General features: G+C 28.6%; 1 protein-coding gene across 1 annotated transcript; it reads left to right on the top strand.

The window, feature by feature from the left end:
• The first annotated feature begins 2,976 nt into the window (after positions 1–2,976).
• LOC105423222 (uncharacterized) lies at positions 2,977–7,179 on the top strand. The gene is made up of 3 exons (XM_011632897.3): positions 2,977–3,181; positions 5,030–5,392; positions 5,511–7,179. Exons 1-3 carry the CDS (start codon positions 3,091–3,093, stop codon positions 5,813–5,815), a joined length of 759 nt encoding a protein of 252 aa, XP_011631199.2. The 5' UTR covers positions 2,977–3,090; the 3' UTR covers positions 5,816–7,179.
• Positions 7,180–15,042: the final 7,863 nt, after the last annotated feature.

Below are 15,042 nucleotides of genomic sequence, written 5' to 3'. Positions count from 1 at the left end.
TGTGTACTCATACAGTATATTGATAATTCTGCCATATAATTGAAAATGTCATGTTTATTTTGAATAAGCTATTCCTATTAATTATTATTTCCTTTCTAAAGATTAATAATAAGATAAAAATTAAAAAAGAAAAAAATAAATACCGGTTATCAAATAAAATATAAAACCGGCTTAAATTTATTTTGAATCTACTATCACATTAAAAAAAATTCATCAAGAAATTGAATATTCTTCTCCTGCAATAATCTTTCATTTTATATTTTATATCTAAAAAATAAAATGAATAAAATAGAGATAATAATTCTTACTATAGATATGCTATTAAAATAAGAGAAAAAAAAGATTACTCAACAAAAGGAGTATATATATATATATATATATATATATATATATATATATATATATATATAAAATTGAGTTTACATCAATCTTATTTCGTGTTCGCCATGTTTACTAGCATTTTTCTCGCGTTCTGCCAGAAAATTTTTTCGCGATGTTTACTACACTCTTTGCTTTTGCACTTACTGCAGCACATATTGCAGCAAAATTACATAAGTAAATTAAAATATTTATTTATTGTTCTTTTTATTAAAAAACAGTACTTAATAATTATCAATTATCATAAAATTTACTATTATATACTATAATACTAATATTTAAATTTATTACAAATATAATTGTAATCTAAATAATTAAATATATAAATTATATATTATATTTTTACATGTATCTAGATAGGATTTTTATTATTTTTTAAAAATGTATTATTGACGTGAACTCAAAAACTTGAATCATTATTATTTTAATTTATTGTCTATGATAATATTCTATTCTAATTTCTTAATAAGAAATCAATACTGTGATTTTGATATATTTGTTCACACTTATTGACAACAACAAATGGTTTATATTATTTCAGATATGTAATCAATATAATATTAAAATAGAAGACGAAAATTTATCTTAATGTAAGTTTAATATTAAATTTGTCTAATATATTTATCTATTTATTTAAAAAAATTTTCAAAGTTTAATATTATTTTATTGAAGGTGCCATACTATGTCTTTTTGCAGACGTGGAAATAAAAATAAATATTGACTAAAAAGAGATAAATAAAAATGGTAAAAAAACTTACGTACCAAAATTAAACATAAATCTTGACATCTGATTAAATTAATTTAATTAAAATTAAAAGAAATTATTTAATTGTATGAAATATTTAAAAATATCAGACAATTTAGACAAAGACAATCAGATAAAAAGAAATTATTAAAAAAGTTAGGTCATTACAAGAAATATTACCGAAAATATTAATTTCAACCTTCAATATTTTATTATCATTCTAAATTATTTTCTAAGAAGAAAAATATGTTTAAAATATCTTTAAAACGATAAAATCTATTTCTGCAACGTGCATCTCATGATTGGAAAGAATAACAATTTTTCATAATATTTTTCATAATATTTTGAAAATTAATAATAAAAATCTTATTTACATTGCTAAATGAAAACATGCATCATTCATTAATTGCAGGTTTATATTGAATAATAAATATGTATATACATATAACTGGAGAACTGCTCATATGAGAACCTGTCGATAAAGTTAATACATTACATTCACATTTTAATAAGTAAGGAAAAGTTATAGTACAATATAATAAAATTACTGTATATATATATATATATATATATATATATATATATATATTTATTAAATTAAATGCATGTAAATTTATTTATAAATTACAATTATCAATCAAACATAATATAATATTATTTGCATTTAATATAAAATTGTTGATATTATTATTATAAATATATAGAAGATTTATAACATTATTTATATCATTATTTATAACATTATTTATAATATTATTTATATACTTGTAATAAATTTAAAAATGAATAAATTTTTGTATATAATAATTAAAGATATGTTGTGAAACAATGTTTTTCTTAATACAAGAAACAATAAATGGAAGAGCGCACAGTCTGCCTTATATAATTTATATGTTAAATTTATATGTTATACTAATAATAACATATATTAAGAAAAACATCTAAAAGCCAAATTTATAATAAAACATCTGAAATATATTTTTGTTGATTGTTATAATTTTTACGCAGATTTCTTATAATGTTTCACTTTTTCGAGACGAGATAAATTATTATATTGGCTGATCTTGATCTCAAAAAAATCTCGATAACCTTGTCTCGGTCTCAATAGCTTGATCTCGTCTCGGCCTTGTCTTGGTCTCGTTTCAATTGCTAGATAATATTGTATTATATTGTATTATTATTTTTATAAATTATTGTATAATATTGTACGATATCATTATTATTATTATAAACTCTTTCAATGCCGAAAGACATGAAATAAATGCAAATGTATGCATTACACAATAACAAAGACAGCGTTTCCAAGTTGCAATTATGTATCGATACACGTGCATCGATACGAAATAGATTCATATTTAGGAAATGGTAGAATTAATAGAGACGTCGACATTATCGAATGGTGGAAATATAATCAGACAACATATCCATGCTTAGCAAAGATGGCGTGTATTTTATTATTGCATATTTTATGTTTACAATTAAAAAGACAGCAATCATAGATATAAGATTAATAATAATAAAATGTTTCAAAATAAAATAATTAATCAAATAATCAATTAAATTATCAATCAATCAAATAATCAATAAAAAAATAATTACACATTTTTACATCTTATATAATTAACATTATAGATAACATTTAAAATTTAAATCTTAATATATTGTGTAATAGTTTCTAATATCTAGATTAATAATTCTTTTAAAATAGCAATTTTTCTTCTTTTTGCGTTGCTCTTCCACTTCATATTTGCATAATCATACGCAGAGGTAAAAAACCGCATAAAACTAGAATACACATTTACATTCTACACATGTGCCATTAGAAAAAATAAAGATTGAATGGAGATTTTAAAATAGAGGGATTCAATGATATAAACACTAGATCAGTACGCGGTGCTCTTAATTCATGTACGTTCGTTTTATCGTACGTTTGTTAGAAGCGTGTTAATATAGTATAGTTTTGAAAGATGCTACGCTACAAAAACATTTATTTTGTCTGGAATGTTGTTGTTACACTTTTTATTCATGTTCTCGTAACAGCACATGCAACAGAACTACGTAAGTAAATCAAACTTGCTATATATTTATTTTGCATTATAATATAAAAGATTCAATTATTTATTAAAAGTCTTTATTTATATTATACTCGCACAAAATGTGAATACATTAAATTTTATTTTAACATACAGAGTAATAGTACATTATTTGTCTTACTAAATTTTAATAATTTAAATAGAAGGAAATAGAAAGAATTGTATTTGTGTAATTATTTATTCTTATAATAAATATTCTATTTATTGTACCAGACATTACAAACGCGCGCTGCACGCGCGCTGTTTATCTTTTACAACACAAGAGCAAAAATCAATATAATACTATTATACTATTGTTACACTATAATATTTTTAACTACTTGATACACAATTGTCAAAACAATCCTCTGTGAGATCAATATATGATACCAATGATACCTATTCATGAAGTTAGCGCAGCGAGAGAAGCAATCGGCATCGCGGAAAAGCGCCAACAATAAAGTTCGAGAAATGCGAGGAATCGATGTCATGCCTTTTTTTAGAAAGGATATTATAGAATATTTATTATAAATAAACAATAATAATAATAAACAATAATAAACAATCATATAATCACTACTATTTTTTTTCTAAATAACATTTTTTTCTTAAATAAAAAAACGAATATACTGATCTTAAATTCGTATCAAGGAGTTATTATTTTATATTATTATTATTTTATACTATAAACAGTTCTTATCACGGTTTAATGTTTTATATGTTTTATTGCTAAATGTTACGGATATTAATGATACAAATAAGTCTGTTTGTTAGGAATAAATAACGTTTATTAATTGTAAATGCAATAATATAAATCAAAGATATAATAAACCAAAAATATTATATTATTCAAATAACAAAATGTAATACGTAACAGATATCAAATTATTGTCTTTTGTACAAATATTTCGTTATTGTTAGATTTTATATTTCTTGTCCAAGAAATGTGAAATCTTGTGAAATCTTCAAATAAAATAATGTTTTAAACTCTTACTTCTTAGTTATAATTGCTGAGATGTATAATTCATAATAGATTAAAATTTTAAATTTTGTTTTAATTTATGATATAAACTACGCAGCTTCATAATTGATATAAACTACGCAGCTTTATAATGAATTTAAACGGAAAACTAGTTGAGCAATAAAAATCGAGCTGACTTGTAGAAACTAATAGAGTAGTTAGTATCGATGCACGTGTATCGATACATAATTGCAACTTGGAAACGCTGTCTTTGTTATTGTGTAATGCATACATTTGCATTTATTTCATGTCTTTCGGCATTGAAAGAGTTTATAATAATAATAATGATATCGTACAATATTATACAATAATTTATAAAAATAATAATACAATATAATACAATATTATCTAGCAAGATCTTGTCATCAATCTAATAAAAATTAATAATGTAGTAATGTTATTTTATATTTTATATAAGTATTATCTATATTATTTTGTCTAATCATTAGATCTATTTTTTACATTTTATAACTCTATTAGAATTATTCATTAGCTTAGTAAAAGGAAAAATTCTGTTAATGTATAATATTTAATATTTACTTATATCTTTGATATTAGTGTAATTTTAAGGCTTATATTGTATTTATGTTGTATTATAAATATCTTATACAAGTTTCTTACGATATTTTAAATATAATGGTAAAAATATAGAGAAGAAAACAGACTAATAAAAAAGTAAACAAAAACTATGTCAGTTTTATGTCCATTATTTCAATAAAAAGCAATTATTTAAAGTTGAATTTATTATCATTTTATATTAAATTTGATTAAATTTAAAGTTATAAGTTAATAAATAATTTAAATTTTTTACAGCCTCTTATATTCATCCATGTGGCCGTAAAGATCCTAACTATGATCAATGTGTCTTAGACAACATTAACAGCCTAAAGAGTAAGATCTGCACAGGAATGTCGGAATTTAACATTCCTCCGATCGATATAATAGCTGTTGATAAAATAACTGTCTTTGACACGGATAATCTGAAATTATTTTGGAAAGATGTAAAACTTACTGGATTCTGTGAAGTTAGCATAAATTTTGTTCGCGCAGATCCTGACAAACTCCATTTTAATATAAGTGCTGTTTTGAAGAATCTTCGCATGGACTGCTTATATGATTTTGATATACGTATATTGCTGTCTATTGCTCATTCGGGATCAAGTACCATTACATTAGGTATGTAGATTAAATAATTTTTTTATCAAAATAAAATCTTAATAAACTTTATTTTATTACAATACATTTTAAACTCAATTTTACTTTATCGAAATTAATAGATTCTGTTCTTTTGCAGATGAAGTAGGACTGGAAATAAACATGGATTTAAAAGTGGCGACCAAAAATAGCGAAAAGCAAATATATGCTTCGAAAGTAAACACAAATGTCAATGTCATAAAATTCGAATATAAAATTAATAATACTGGAAATGAATCGGCTCAAGTGTTACAAATTTTCAATGAATTCGTAAACAACAATAAGCAAGTTCTTCTAAATAATGTTGTATCAGTACTAGAAAAAGAGATCTCCAAAAAAATCATTTTTACTTTTAACAGTATAACTCATTCCAATTACGAGAAACTGTTTCCTGAAAAAGCATGACTTGACTAAAACTTTGAGATTTTGTAATATTAAAAATATTAAAGTTAACGAGAATGTTTTAAAATTATAAATAAATTAAAGTTGTTTTTGATATCACAAAAGAGAATTGATATATTTTCACTTATAATTGCGTTAGTCGCTTAGCTATTATAGATTTCCACAATATAGAAATTGCTTCCCGATACGTTATAAACATGGCTGTATATGATATAATTAGTTGATATTAATATTTTAATTATTATTTAATAAGTTAATTATTATAAAATTTAAACTGTTACAAACAATAGAATTAATTAATTGTTTTAATTGAGTTGCTTAAAAAAAGAAATAAAATTTGTTATTATATGTTTTTGACATATAAATGTTTAGTAATACGTAATTATGCTTTTTACTGTTCTATTGTAATTTGTTGTTCTATCATAACTGTGACTTTGAAATCTTTAAAGAAAGAAAAAAGAGATAATTTTTTTATGACGTATTGCATAATTTGCAGTTTTTGATATTTATTATATTATTTACTGATATTCAATTTAAAAAAATACAAATTAAATTTTTAAATTGAATTGAATATTTGAATTAATCTGATCTTAAATTGATGCACGAAAATAATAGACATATATCCTTTTCAAAAAGAAATATTTTGTATTATTTCATTAACTACATCTTTGCAATTTTAACTTCGGAGCAAAAAAAGAATAAAGATCGGCTGAGCTATGATGACTCTATTATATATAGATACAATTTTAAAATGACGATCACATGCTAAAAATTATCTTACTAGCAAAGTAAGAGCAAAATCAATCAGTACTACTACTAGCACTTTTTCAATCATATTTTCTTTATTAAAAATTACTAATTTTTATCGATCTGCAAACATAACCTTTATATGTTTTGAACAAATTTTTATTTATATAGAATAGTTATACGCTCTATTATTATATATTGTTTATATATTAAAATAAAGAGTTGTTTTCTTGTAGAGAAAGATTTCGATGTGAATTAATAAGGCATGTTAGCTGCCGAATTTCGAAGCAAATGACAATATAATTACAGTTTATAATTTATGTAAAAGAAAAAGAATTTAAAAAATTTTAAAAATAGATTACTACGAACCTATATGGTATAACACAATATAAATAAAGTAGAAGAGCATGTATATATAAGTTCGCTTGATTCACGTGAATCAGAATACAATACCGTAAAATTATTATGTTTGCAAAATTTCTTTAATAATATAAGAAATTCTTAGAAAGATCATAAAGGAGCAACCATGAATAAATGTTGGCTGTAATTTTTGTTACTAAAATTGTGATAACACATGTTGCAACAGAATTACGTAAATAAATATGTGCTTGTTTATCAAATATTTATTGTGTTCACGATATTTTGTATATTCATACGAACAGCATAATATATTTTGAGCATTTTCTATTTGCATCTTAGTTAATATAAATTAATCGTCGAATCGTGAGCGCGTATCTGCACGGCCTACTGATAAATGACACGAGCGAGATATGTCCCGTCTAATGTTATTATGCATTAGGAGCGTGACGAATATTTAGAGATATGCTGTAAACAGATATTCTGTGATTTGAAAACTTCACGTCTAAATATCTCATCGTTCTCCTATTAACTGCATCTTGAACGGCTGCATTTGCATTAGCCGATGAGCCGGTGCTCAGATCATTCGACGATTTTTTGAGTGATAAAACATTCCACCCAAACTACAATAATTTTTGCTGAGTAAAATAATATAAGAGTAAAGAAATATAAAGTCTGGCATTATCTTAATGAAAGATGACACCTTTTCGATTGATTCCAATTCGAGACGTTTCTCGTTGATCATTTAAACTCTTCTCTTCGTCTGATTGGGCATAGTATCCGAATTAAGCCTTTCACCTTGTAGAAAGAGCTCAAAAATAAACAATGCCTTTCCAATCCCTTTCCCACCAGATACACAGCATAACCTTCTTTAGATGCAGATCAGCATTTGGAATTAATGGCATTTAAAATTACCTTGTTTGCGCCGTAATCATACGTTTCAAAAATTATTTGTTTTCGTTGCATTTGAGGAGCTAATCACAGATGGAAATGTAATTTATTACATTTTTTCGATCAATAAGGCACTCAAATATAGTAGCAAATTATATAGTCAAGTATTTTTAAATGCTGCGCAACGCTCGAACTAGATATATGGTGTATTTCCGCGATATCTCGTGTCGTGTAGGGTGCATTATTTTCAATTAACTGCAATTTGATCATCATCTAACATTGAAGGTCCACCTGAGCGTTTTTGGTCTTTGACGTAAAATCATCATGTTTGAAATAAGCAAACCGTTTCCGAACAATTCTTTTAGCTACTACATAAGCTCCGTAAACGGAAATTACAAGGATACAAATCTTTTTTGAGCAAGAACGGAAATTCTTAGAGAAATAAAGAAGGCAAGAAATTCTTGCCTTTTTTGAAGTAAAATGAGATAGCATAATGTATCAAAAATGCACCTTATTTTCTTTCATTTTCAAAATTGATGTAAAATTAATAAAACTCAATCGATCCGAATGTTCTTATTTGTACCAGGTGTATGCATAAGTTTTTTCCGGTTTAACTAAGAGATGTCGCCAGCGAAAAGTACGCAGCGTATTAATTTGACACATACATCATTTTGTTCGTCTGACATTTAAAACTACAAACACACACAAGTTGAGTTCGCCAAAAACTAGCGTCTTTGTTTTATCGTTCAGTGATCATGTCGAGTTTTGTGCCTGAAAAAGAACATTTGCGGCACGCATTGCTTTTTTTATTTAATCAAAAGAAAAAGGCTGTTGAAAGTCATCGTTTGCTGGTAGAAACATATGGTGAACACGCTCCATCGATTAAAACATGTGAGATATGGTTTCGACAATTTAAAAGTAGTGATTTCAATGTGAAAGATAGTGAGCGCTCTGGTAGACCACAAAAATGCGAAGACGAGCAATTGCAGGAGTTATTGGATGATGACCCAACTCAAACTCAACGGCAATTAGCAGAAGCATTACATGTATCACAAGAAACAATCAGCAGACGTTTACGAGCAATGGGAAAGATCGATAAACTCGGTAAATGGGTCCCACACGATTTGAATGAACGTCAAATGGAAAATCGCAAAGTCACTTGTGAAATGCTGCTTCAACGCCACGAAAGGAAATCATTTTTGTATCGAATTGTGACGGATGACGAAAAATGGATTTATTTTGAAAACCCGAAGCGGAAAAAATCGTGGCTTTCACCTGGCGAAGCCGGCCCATCAACACCAAGGCCAAATCGCTTCTGCAAGAAGACTATGCTCTGTGTCTGGTGGGACCAGAGCGGTATTGTGTATTATGAACTCTTGAAGCCCGGCGAAACCGTTAATACACAACGCTATCGCCAACAAATGATTAATTTAAACCACGCATTAATCGAAAGACGACCGGAATGGGCCAGAAGACATGGCAAAGTGATTTTGTTACACGACAATGCGCCGTCTCACACAGCAAAACCAGTGAAAGACACCTTGAAATCGCTTGGATGGGACATCCTTCCGCACCCGCCGTACTCCCCAGACCTGGCGCCATCTGACTATCACCTCTTCGCATCAATGGGGCACGCGCTCGCAGAGCAGCACTTCAGCAATTTCGAGGAAGTTGGAAAATGGCTCGACGAATGGTTTGCCGCAAAGACAAGCAGTTTTTCTGGCATGGTATTCATAAATTACCTGAAAGATGGGCGAAATGTGTAGAAGCCGATGGCCAATATTTTGAATAAAAAAAAATTAATTTCCCTTGAAAATTACGTGTCTTTTTTTACTAAAAAACTTATGCATGGAAAAAACTTATGCATATACCTGGTAAACGATACGTTGAAATGTCATCTTTCAAAGTATGTAATACGTTACGTTCTACATACTTCACGATTCCTCCCTTTCGAACAATTTTGAAAGGTCTGAAACAATCTCGAAGAATTCGCTTCTCGGTGAAAAACTATATTAACTTAAACTTATTAAACGTTATTATTATTTATTATTTTTTATTTTTTTTTGTTTTTCTCTTAAACAGAGTCATAGTCATAGTCGGCGCCAATAAGACGGAAAAGCCTAACAAAGATAAAAATTTATCTAGCGGGTTTATAACATAGAGCAATAAATAATCAAAATTCTATCACGTAATAAAAGCCGTAAACTTTTTTCTATCTTATTTGCAAAACCGAAAATTTATCTTTCTCCTAACTCGGGGCGGAGACTTAACTTAACCAATCCGGAAAAGCCGAGAAGTATTTTTCGGGATATGTACTACTTTAGCAGATAAGTTAGTTCTAATATGCTTAAAGCCTAAAATCCAAAAATTTAATAGATAATAAATTTATTAGATGTAAAGAAATAATTATAAATAAATAAATTTGATTAGGTGTAAAGAATACGCCCTAGAACCTCCCCGTTCCTCTAAAAATCCTGTATATAAATGATAACTCCGACCGGAGTTGTCTCTCTCTCTTTGCTATCTCGAATTTTCACCGTGCTTCCTGGAACACCATGCTCTCTGTGTTGTCTGCTGTTTCTCGAACATCTTTTTTATTTCACGATTTTAATTCGAGTGAGTGTGTTCCGATGGACAAGTGCGGACCATCATCACAAGACAGCCAAAAGTAAGTCCAATTATTTCCATTCCCTTTTTCCTTCCGCGGTTCCACGTATCTCCCTAACATTCGCTAAAATTTAATAGTAAACAACCAAAGAATTAACCGCAAAACCGTAAGGCATCTAAGGCGAGAGGTTAAACAGCGGGCGCGAAGCCTGTTAGATCAAGCTTACCAAGAATTCCTTAATTCTATCAACCCAAGCGTCGGAACTTCGCACTTGTCCGCCGGAGCACACTCACTCGGATTAAAATCGTGAAATAAAAAAGATGTTAGAGAACAGCAGACAACACGGAGAGCATGGTGTTCCAGGGAGCACGGTGAAAATTCGAGATAGCAGAGAGAGAGATCCGATCCGGAGTTATCGTCCGAGGCCAGATCACGCGCTTCTCCAGCAGAAGAACCTACGACGCACGTTTCTTCCCCTTCACCATCGCGAGTCTCAACGCCTCGCACTCCGTCGCCACCTCGTCCAGAAACCCCTTCCTAGCGAGTTCCACGTCGAGCGTGGAATTCATTGGAGAGGTTCCACCGGTTCTATCGGTATCTTTCGGGGAAGAAACTCACATTCCACGATGTCTTGTCCCGCTTCCCCATAACCATCGAGACTCTCCTTTCTGAACTTTTACCATAGGCTCCGAATCCATTAATCTAATCGACCTCCGAAATTTTGTAACCACAATCCTCCCCCCCCTTCTCCCCAATAACACCATCGCTGTATTCCCGGAGTTCCTTATCCATTTCTAGTCCTTATCCGATTCTTCTATAAGATGTTCCCTCCGTTGACTATAAAAATCCGAGAAGTCAGATAAATTCACAAAACTTCCTTCTCCCCTTCTATCTCCAACACACACACACACACACACACACACACACACACACACACACACACACACACACACACACACACACACACACAAATGTTAAGAAATAACTACATTTGTTCTCAAAACATTAATCATAAGTTGTATTATTATTATTATTATTTTTTTTATTTTTTTGGAATGTACTTTCTAACGAATTCTTATTCTGATTTGCTTGTAATACTATATAATATTATATAATCAATCTATTCTCAACCTCGCTAATTATTTGTTTTTATTTTTTGTTTAATTAAAATTCAATGTTAAGGATAAAATTCGTGTTTTTCACTTAAATTAAAACCTTGATCATTCTAGCCAAGGCGAAGATCGCACAAGGTCCGATCTCGAGTTAGAAGGATTGAATTCCTTGACTCGAATTAACGGACCAACGTTCGCGCCGTTCTCGAGGAGAACGTTATAGCGTCGCAATGTGACGTTGACCTCATTTTGAAAGCCTTAACGCGTGAACGACTCGTTCTGATCGTCTACCTCGTGAAGAGCGAGAGGTTGCCTGTACGTTCTTCCGTTAACTCCTCCCTATTCCTTCCTAGATTCCATTGTTTTAAATAATAAACTCTTCACCTTTTGAGTAAGGAAATCCTGGGGTTTGGACGTAACAATAAATATATATATATATATATTTATATATATATCGTAGATTAAAGTCACGTATGATATAGATATACATATTTTGTTTCGCTATCTTAAAAAACTGCATGAATTTTTTGAACAATCCAATAGACATATACGAGAATCGTTTGATAAGGTAAATTTTTGCGAGATAGTGCCACAATGAATTGTGTAGTATATGGCCGGGAAGTAACACTATTCAAACTGCCTCATACCAAGTTTCAGCCAAGAGGGACGCTTACAGTTTACATGTGGCAGACGTTGGAAGTGAGCATGGCAGCAGTTGTCGTAAAAATGGAGAAAGAACGAATTCCGTGCAATGATTAAACATTTTTATTTTAAAGAAATGGACGGCTGCGCAGATTAAAGCCGAATTGGACGAAGTTCACGGGGACTCTGCATTAGCGTTGAAAACGTTTACTTTTGGATTAATGAATTCAAAAGAGGCCGGACATCAATCAAAGATGAAGCGCATCCCGGACGTTCAGTCCAGTTGAAATCACTACGCTAGAAATGATTGAAAAAAATCCATCGTATCGTCATGGAAGATCGCCGAATAAAGATGCGTGATATAGCTGAGATTGTAGGCATCTCAGTAGATAGGTTGCATAATATCCTGCACAAAGAATTAAAAATGAAAAAGCTTTGAGCACGATGGGTGCCGCGATTGCTGACCATAGATAAAAAACGCATGCGAAAAGACATTTCGTAGCAGTGTTTGTCGATGCTTCAGCGCAATCCACAAGACTTTTGGCGTCGATTCGTGACCGTAGACGAGATTTGGACCCATCACACTCGAGTCAAAACAGCAGTCGAAGCGTTTGGTGAATGTGCGCCGAAAAAGGCGAAGACTGTTTTGTCGGCCGGAAAGATAATGGCCACTGTTTTTTAGAATTTCCAAGGAATCATTGACTACTTACAGAAGGGTCAAACAATCACAGGAGCATATTATTCTATACTTCTGAATCGTTTGTACGAAGAGCTGCAAATGAAACGGCCGAGATTGGCGCGCAAAAAAGTCCTCTTTCACCATGATAATGCTCACATCTCCACAATCGCAATGGCAAAATTGCATGAATTAAGATTCGAATTGCTGCCCCATCTTATTCTCTTGATTTGGCCCCTTATGACTTCTTTCTATTCCCAAATCTCAAGATCTGGCTCGGGGAAAAGAAATTTTTGTCTGATGAGGAGGTCGTCGCTGCTATGGATACGTATTTTGAAGGCCTCAAGACTTCCTACTTTTCCGAAGAGATAAAAAAATTGGAATATCAAATATTGGACTAAGTGCGTAGAACTCCAAAGAGACTACGTCGAAAAGTGAAAAAGAATTTTCCGGAAAATAGGTGATTTTATTTATCTGACTTTTTTACCTTACTTATCGAAGGATCCTCGTATACGCATTAGAATTAAACATAAGAATCAAGATTGACGAAATTTTAGATATAGCTTGAAGGCGAAAAAGAATTTCTTTAATTATATGAAATTCTTAGTATAATAATTTTATAGATAATAATAAAATACTTTTTATTGACAATGTGAATAACTAATATCCGAAATTAAACTAATATCTGAGAAAAATTTTCCTAAGTAATTACCAAATTTTTAACAATTTAACTAAATTTAATTATGAAAAATTGTTTTTTAATTAAACATAAATTTGCCAGAAGCTATAGAATCCATTATTAAAGATGTGTCAATCTTATAATTTGCTAAATGTACGATATTGAAACATATGAATAAAATATTGTGTTAATAACATTTATGATATTCTAATTTTACAAAAAATAATGAAAGTGTATTAATTATTTTATTAATAAGCGATTTTCCAGACACAATTTTTAATATTTATTATTTTTGTTGCTTAAGATCTTGCTTGCCTAGATTTATCTTTTTCTTTTGAGATCTTTTTGTTATTATTTTTCTTTATATTGTATTATAGTAAGAAAATTGGAATTGATATTGAGGTTTTAATAATTTTAGACTGAGTTATTTTAATATTCATATGTTACGTATATCATTTAATACTCATTGTAATATATTCACTGTAATATATTCACTGTAATATATTCACTGTTGATCTTAGATTACAAAAAGAAATTAATTTTATACTACAGAATCACAAACATTACGCATACTTTCGTAGTAAATTCTTAAAACTGATGAGAGTTAAATATTCTCCTAAGGTCATCAAATCATTTTAATATTCAAATAACATACTTTTAAAATGATGTACAAATAAGGTTAAACTTTATTAATTATTTGTAACTTATTCGACTAATTATTTCTGTTTCATATTTTTTTATTAATTAATACTAATAATGTAATAATAATAATAATTATTATTTTACTTTTTTTACTTTACTTTTTTATTTGTAACTCATCCGACTAATTATTTCTATTTCATATTTTTTTATTAATTAATACTAATAATGTAATAATAATAATTATTATTATTATTTTATGTAAGTAACATTTTTTATTTAATTTGCTATACATAAAATTCTGCATTCTACATAACAGTATAACGAATTTATGAATTTTTACAATAATCAATTATTAAATAATTATTAAACAACAATTGAATGATTTTTTTTTAATAATAGCTAGAGTTTATATTTATTTTAGTCTGAATGATCCAACAATAAAAAAAGTTTTATATATAAATTGCGAATTAAGTAGCTTCGTATAAATGGAAATGTTTAGTGATGCTTACATATAATAATAAGACTCATAATAATAATATGTTTTTACTAAATAAAATATGTTATTTTTTAAGTAAGATAAATATTATTTGCATTTTTTATTTATTATTCTCATTATTTATTTATTATTCATCGAATTGGCCGAATCTTAATTAAATTTAAATTTAATTAAAATAACTGTATTTATCACTATCATAAAAAAGATATATATATATATATATATATATACACACATCTTTCTTTATTAGCATTTCTTTAATCTATTATCTTTTTTATGATAGTGATAAATAGAATTATTTTTATATTTAATTAAGATTCGGCCAATATATATATATATATATATATATATATATAAACTGCCTCGACTTACATGAGTCA

The sequence above is a fragment of the Pogonomyrmex barbatus genome, unplaced genomic scaffold, assembly GCF_055798465.1.
Source record: "Pogonomyrmex barbatus isolate J1 unplaced genomic scaffold, ASM5579846v1 scaffold13, whole genome shotgun sequence".
In the NCBI taxonomy this organism is placed as follows: Eukaryota; Metazoa; Arthropoda; class Insecta; order Hymenoptera; family Formicidae; genus Pogonomyrmex; species Pogonomyrmex barbatus.
The sequence above is the reverse complement of the archived record's forward strand: the minus strand, read 5'-3'. Positions and strand labels throughout refer to the sequence as shown.